Source organism: Pyxicephalus adspersus, chromosome 4, assembly GCF_032062135.1.
Source record: "Pyxicephalus adspersus chromosome 4, UCB_Pads_2.0, whole genome shotgun sequence".
Taxonomy (NCBI): domain Eukaryota; kingdom Metazoa; phylum Chordata; class Amphibia; order Anura; family Pyxicephalidae; genus Pyxicephalus; species Pyxicephalus adspersus.
In genome coordinates, this window is record NC_092861.1 from 116,397,435 (window position 1) to 116,405,275 (window position 7,841).

General features: G+C 38.3%; 1 protein-coding gene across 1 annotated transcript in view; it reads right to left on the minus strand.

The window, feature by feature from the left end:
* The window catches only part of TIAM2 (TIAM Rac1 associated GEF 2), a 159,205-nt gene that overhangs the window by 68,627 nt on the left and 82,737 nt on the right, over positions 1-7,841 (minus strand). The window contains exon 9 of the mRNA XM_072410256.1: positions 2,853-3,038. Within this exon, the coding sequence (XP_072266357.1) occupies positions 2,853-3,038 (186 nt within the window). The remainder of the gene's footprint in view (positions 1-2,852; positions 3,039-7,841) is intronic.

Below are 7,841 nucleotides of genomic sequence, written 5' to 3' on the forward strand. Positions count from 1 at the left end.
GTTATTGTTCCAAATATAGAGAAAGAGAGTCCCTATTTAGTAAGTGTCTTTTTAAATATGGAATTGTCCCATACAGCTCCCTGTGGCTGCATATGTCTGCCATTTGACTATTCCTTCCCAATATGTGGAGGTTATTGAAGAAGAGAAAATGAAGGGGGTCAGGAAAAGTGAGGGTAATAGCAATATGGCTGCTTCATGGAGGTTCATCACGCCTGGAGGCTGGATGGAGCGGAGGGGGGTGGTTCGCTGCCTGCCCACCACACCCCAGCCTGCAGGTACTGCTCCTGACTGCACGAGGCTGGATGGGGCAGAGCCTGTCACCCCCACTACTCGCCCACCACACAGCCTTGCAGTGGAGGTGACTGTGTGGTGGGCAGGTGGTGAGCCACCCCTCTCCGTCCTCATTCATTCTCAATAGGAAGCGTGCTGGTACTGTACCTACATAGCAGGAAGTTGTCTCTCGTCAGTACAGTACACCAGTCATTCTGATGAGTGTATTTAAAAATGTTTAGGCAATTACTGTGCATGCACAGCAAAGTAAAAAATGTATTAATTATTTAATATTATTTAATTATTAAAATAATGTACCTGTTCCGACTTACATACAAATTCAACTTAAGAACAAACCTACAGTCCCTATCTCATATGTAACCCCGGGTACTACTTGTATATTGCTGCACTGTAACACTAATATTAAAATAATGATTTAATTCTTTTGAATAAGTATACATTTTTAATCTCTGATAGTTTGCTGTTAAAACAACAATCAATCCACTAAAAGATCTTTCTTCCCAGTTATAAACACAAGGGGCCTGAATTAATGAAATGTTCAGTAAAACAAGTACAGGAACATTAAATGAAGTGAACCTGTGGAGTTCTGGATTTTCAAATTCCCTGAACAGGAGATTACATTATTATATAGGGAATATCATACAGGAGCTGTAAATATAGATTCTAGACTTAAAACATTTCAGCTCAACCTACTTTTATCTAACTTTAGCCTACTCAGATTATATGTTTTTTTGTTTGACTTACATTGCAATTTTCTTCAGGCTGTGTTGAAATCACTAGTAATAGACAGTAGACTCTAAATGTTTCTGGGGATCTTCTGCCATAATATAGTGAATGCAGCTGCAACTGCACTTGGAGGTGCACATACTGAGTGCTTGGCCTGATTTAATAAAGCTCTCCAAGACAGGAACAGGTAGACTATCATGGGTGGTTCACCAAACCTGGAATGGATTTCCCTTCCTGGACCACATCCATTCCAGGTTTGCTGAATTACTTAGGTTCTCCCAGGATAGTCTATCTTCTCCACTCTTGGAAAGCTTTAATGAATCAGGCCCAATGTGTGTTGGATTTCAATCCACAAATCTTAGACCAGTGATTTTCAACCACTGTGCCGCGGCACACTAGTGTGCCGTAAGAGATCTTCAGGGTTTACTGTGAGAAATTATCCAAGTCAATGTCGAATGTGTCTGTGCTGTAGTGACTGACAGAGTAATGTAATACCCTTCCATGTCAGTGGGTGGCAGTAGGTAGCTTAATTGCCTTGTTTATTCTTAGAGACAAGTAAATTAGCCACAGAGTGTCATTTTGTAGTGGTTTTGATTTGTGGTGTGCCGCAGGATTTTTTCAATGTTAAAATGTGGCGTGGCTCAAAAAAGGTTGAAAAACAGTGTCTTCGACAGCAATGCAGGATGTAGTAGGATGATGTTACTATGATAAGACCTGTAATTCACCTTAAGGTTTGCTGACTCTTCTTTCACTAATAGTGCTATTAGTGCTATTTGCAAATATCAACCAAGTTCTGCAAATATTAAGACATTACTTCAGCTCTAAAAATTAGGAACGAACAGAGAGACAGTTTGGCAATATGACTATTTAAGGCTGAATTCACCCAGTTAGTTGGCAGCTGCCCTCCTAATCCTCGCAGTCCCTGCACCAAGTGCATACCCACCCCTAGCTTGCCCTAGACGGCAACCTCTTACCCCTGAATGAATAAGAGCAGGATATCCTATTTAATGTACAGCGCTGCGTAATATGTTGGCGCTATATAAATCCTGTTTATTAATATTAATAATAATAATAATAATAATATCAAGGGTTAGGAAGTGAGACGGCCCTAAAGTAGATCCAGAAATGTTTTTTGTATGAGTATACAAATTTCTAAAGAAAACAGAGCAACCAGTCATTTTAGTTGAAAAATTACAGTTAAAGCAAGCCAATAAAATCATCATAAAAATTTAGTGTTCATTGTAAAATACTAAATTTTCAAAAGTATCCTTATTGTCTACAAAGATTATTTTGTTTGAATAAATATCAAACTCCTCAGTTGAAGGGGTTTACAGTTATAAAATGTATTCAAACCTAAAACAATTGCAGCTTTTAAGTCCAACATTGCTGCTTATCTGTCTTAACAAGTAATGGCTCCATTGTTTTTGTTTATTGTTTTCAGTTTTTTTTTTATTTTAAACTTGTCATCCAACAAATAATACAGTTCATGTCCCTAACTGGATACACAATCTTCCCCAGTGTATCTATGGAGGATGTCATGGTTTCCACCCAGACTGGACCTTAAATAAGTCTGCCTTTGTTAATTTCAATGACATGGGGTTAAAAGATTTGTTGTTTACAGAACAAACGTTATTTTGTTCAACAAAAAACATTGACATTGCATTTTTGACAAGATCAACTGGAATTTTTTGTACTTGCTGAAAATGCCTTTAGCCAAAAATTGAACACTAATGCAGCCACCACATATAAAGAGCGGTTAGCTGCACTATATACCATTTTCATTCTTAGGATTCATTATCCTCAAAGAATAACCATAATTTTTAAACACAACTTACCAAAGCATGGAAAGAAGAGACAGAGAAGATACCAAGCCTCCCTAGTGCCAGCTTGGATGGCCGTCCTGCGGCTGCTAATAGGCTTTTTGGGTTTGGCAGCTCCCCTCCTTGCAGGCTTGCTAAATAGCAGCGCATACGAAAGAGATCCATGTTAAATTTTTCCAGGTTCTGTTCCCACTGCTGAATCTGCAAAAACAAAAAGCAAATACCCAGTGAAATGCCAGTCAACTACTAGAAGCATTCCGCTAGAAACTACTGCTTTTCAGTATACTAAAGTCAGAAAATTCACTTACTCTACCCTTATCTGAGCTTCATGTAGTTTCTGGTAGAGGAAGCTCATGTATCTGTATGCAGGATCAATAGAAGGTAGTTGTAGAACCTTCCTTTAAAATTGAGTGCCTGTGAGAACATTTAAGTGCTGGCATTTTTATACCAGACTTTTATTTCTGAGACATAACCTGCTGTGTGTTCCATTCCCACTAGAAGGTGATTTCATCTCAGTGTAGAAGGTTCGGCAGATTACAGGCAGAAGGCAATGGGGTAGTCTACCTGTAGTCACACATTTCAATTTAAAATGTTGCTGTATTGCTGTTTCCACTTCCAGTGCCATTAAGAAAAGCAGCCAGTTCAACAACAGAAGCGTAAACTTTTGGAAAATTGCGGTGTTAGAAATGTTGTGTGTCAGTAAAGCTGGGGGTCAGCTGTTAATCCCAGGAGCCAAATAAATCAACTATGGTATTTTAGTAAATCTCAGTGAGGAAGTTTCTGACATTCTTTTATCTCATTGATGTAATTTCATGGGATTACTGCAATCTCACATGGCCATCATGAATCAGTGCAATAGCTATCTGCTGATACCAGACTAAGGCTACACACGTTCAATAGTTCTCGTCCGATAATCGGCTCAGGGCCGATATCGGACGAGAATCTGGCCTGTGTACAGCGCCCGTCGCCCATCGTCCGAACGACCGTCCGGGCAGATCTCAATAGAGCAGAACGGTGCTGTATGTACTCGTTCATGCATCATGTGCAGTCATTATGACGCAAAAGTGCATGGGGAGACTGGAAAAAAACAAATAAAAGATAACATCTCCCTAACGGATACACTGAATTATACATGCACTTATTGGAGATGCAAAGCTAATTCAACCCAAAAAAGTTATAACTTTATGACAAAAAAATAGATACAATATGTCACAAACTGACAATTCAAAGCATAAAAAGAAACAAAAAAAAACACATAGGAAGAATTGAACTGACCTTAAAAAAATCTAAATGATCAACAGATTTGAATACAGGGTACTGAAGATAGTTTAGGTTGTTTGGGTATATTCAAGACTTTTTCAAAAGAACAACATGCCCAAAAAAAACATTTGAGAGAGTTATTTATAACACAGTTTGATTTGTGTCCCATCAGAGATTAATGGAAAGTGGACATCTGCACTCCACAGCATAATCACAAAGTGTGACAGCATGCATGAATTATCATATAGATAGTAAGTACTAGGAATCCCTGAAATCATAACTTGCTTTATTAAATATTAGAAATCCGATCTCTAAAATCGGATATAAAAGGTTTGAGATAATAGCAAATAATTTCCAAGCCTGGATATAATTATCCTAAACCATTACCACTAACTATCAGAGTGTCCTAGTTTTAGTAGTCTGGAAACAATCGATGCCCCTCAATCAATGCCAGATGTTCTTTTGAAGGTTTTCCTGATCAACCCCCACAATCCTTTAATCTCTAGAAAAAAGCATGTGTTTTGCCTTGTTTTAACTTTAAAATTAATGAAGTTATCCTGATAATTCCTGCATTTGTGTCTAATCACTGCTAAATAACTGATAATGATTCAAGGGTGGTAGTCATTAAATATCCAAGCCAGCCCAAGAAGAATGCAGAAAACACAAAGAGCCCTGGATAACCTTTGCTAAGCACTACGTGTGCAGACGCAGACTGGTCAGTTATTGGAATAATGCTGGTTAATACCAGCTGACAGACAGCAGGATAAGAAGCTCAATATCTTGGGAGGCTATGCTCACACTTCAGGCCCATATGCCAAGAAATTTCAGTACACCGTGGAATGAAAACTAGACCATGTGTTTTATTTAACGATAAAGGACTCTTAGAAGTGCCAAAGGGAATGTGAATGTTACCTTCTATCTTTATAGCCTGTGATCAATGGGTATTTAGAGTGCCATGCCATGCCATGTCTTTAATTTACCTCTTTATCAATAATAAATTCAGATGGATTTCTCCTGTAATCTGTTCAAAAGTAGGGTGGACCATAAAAGAACTAAGAAGGGCTTTTATATCATTTCCCAAAACTCCTTCAAACACGGCAATGTGATATTAACCTAAAGAACGATGGTGGGAGCTAAGCATGGCAATTCACCAACAGAGTCCTTAACATTGCCAACATCCAAGCATCTATAGCAGTAGCCAGGGGTACTGGTATAGAGAGTGCCTAACCAATGGTTCTAGCCGAATCAACAATCATTTTACTAAATGTTTCAGAAGGTACTTAAAATACTAGAAAGAATGATCTTACCAGTAGGAGTGATCTACATCACATAAATTTCATAGCTTGGCCACAGTTCTACTTTCAAAGGCTAAAATAACTGCATGCATAGTATACTGCAAAAGTATAGTTTTCAAGCAGGACTCTAGCCCAAAAAAACAAAAAAATGATAGAAAAATGAATAGTTCTTCAATACAAAAAACAACAGGGCCATTTTACTGAAATATTTACCTTTAGTCTAGAGATTTCTTGCAGTAGTTTATTCTGCCACTAGATGAACTTAGCCTGATGGAGAGCCTTACTTAACTCACTTCCTGTGAACCCAGGTCATCCTGAATCCTTCCCAGCCATATACAGGACAGTTATAGTGAAATCGAAGTCACCTCTTCCTATTCTATCAGCAATGTCAAAACCTTCACCCAGTCTTCTTCTGGGTTTAGGTATTCAACTAACTTGATTGATGAGACCGGAATAACATAACTTCCACCCATAAACATTGGAGTTCATTAATTCTCCAGTATACCGGGACTGTACACTGAGCTGCTAAAGTGTAGCTTAGTGTATTTTAAACAAAATATTGTGAACAAGCAGGATTTATTTTGCAGAAATGACATAGCCTGCCTGTCCCTTTTGCGATAAACATTTTTTTGTCTTTAAAGTTGCCCCCCCCCCCCCTTAAAGCAAAACTTCAAAGTGCATAGTGAAAGTGAAGCATAAGAGTGACCAACCAAACCAAAACGCGTCAGGCTACAAGACTTTTTTTTTCTTAATACCTCAAAAGGGGTATCACTGTCTAGTTCGTCGATCACTATACTCATGATTTTATATATGAGAAACACCAATTTAAACGCTGTGTTTCAATTAATATGCAAAGTTATTTTTCAAATTGTTCTTTACAATATATTGTCTTATTGCTGCACTAAAACCCTTACTATCTTTGGTATTTTCTTTCAACTCACATGTGCTATGTTCAGACTGGCAGTACAATTTGCGGTGCGGTCGGGGTAAATACTTCATGTACTGTCTACCCCCGGCAGCCCTATAGAGAGTGAGGGCCTGCAGTCAAAATTTGCCAGAGTTGGTTCTCTAAGAAGAAAAAATAATAATAATAATAAAAAAGCAACCTCATGCAGCCACCAGATATAACAACTGGCATGCTGCAATATATTAGTTTTTGTGTTTAGGTACACTAATAAATAAAGCTCTATGTGTTATTATTATTATTATTCATAAACCTATTTATATATCGCCAACATATTACGCAGCGCTGTACAATAAATGGGGGTATCAAAGGAAAGACACAGACAGTGACAGAGGAGGAGGGCAGGATGTATGCCATGGACCCTCCCTGTTTATATAATTCTGAGGTAATATTCTGAGGGGACTCGTCATCTCCCACTTATGTATTCTCCTTGAGATGTATTGCGCAGAAATCTGCAAAGGCAACACAATGTTCAAGGGTAATGTCTCTCCTGTGTGAGGTTCGAGGTCTAACTATCTGTTTATCAAATGTCTTATATTCCGATATTAAAAAAAAAAGGAATTTGAAATAAAACTGCTAGAAAAGAGGTGAGACATTGACATGAGACAGTTGCCATGGTTACAAGGCCACAACATGCAAATGTACGTCACTTGGGAGATAAATCATAGCTGGCTGCGGATCGAAAGGAAACTTTTTTTTTCTTTTTATAATGTGACATTTTACCACTGCTTGTATTTTAATTATATATGACGTATACATTGTCCTTTAATTTAAATGTTTTACCTGACCGAAATTCCTCCTTAGGTCTGAATAATAATAATAATTAGGGACCAATTCAGACTGTATGCTAATAGAACTAAGGGAGGTGCATTCATTCCATTCCATCAATTTTAATTGTACCAGACTGCACCCCACCTGTACACAACAGCGCATACAGATTGTATTGCATAAAAATGCACAAATGTCAACATTGTGCTATGCTGCATTGGGAACAGAATGATTTGCGCATTCAGAATAATGCTCACCTAATGCACTAAAGACAAAGCAAAGGGCTTTATTTATAAAACAGGGACTCCAACATTCCCTTAAACATTCCCTTGTGGGAATCTTCCATGTGTTTAAATGGCTGTAATTGATTCCCACCAGGGTATGTAATATTCCCTGGTTTCTGTCTCCATGACATTGGTGGTAAGGGCAAATAAAAGGGGAGAATCTTCCCAAAAGTAAAAAGACACAGATTAGACTGTTTATAGATTACATCAAATATTATTGTGCAAAACACTGATTGTGGTAATGCACCACAGCATTGTAAATATTACCAAAGTACCGTGTTTCCCCGAAAATAAGACCTAGCACTCCCCCCCCCCCAACCTGCCCTAATATAAGACCTACCCCGAAAATAAGACCTAGTAGAAAAAGAGAAAAAAAAAAAATACTCACGGGCGGGAGACAGCGGGCGTACACACTCCGGAGCCGCACAAGCCG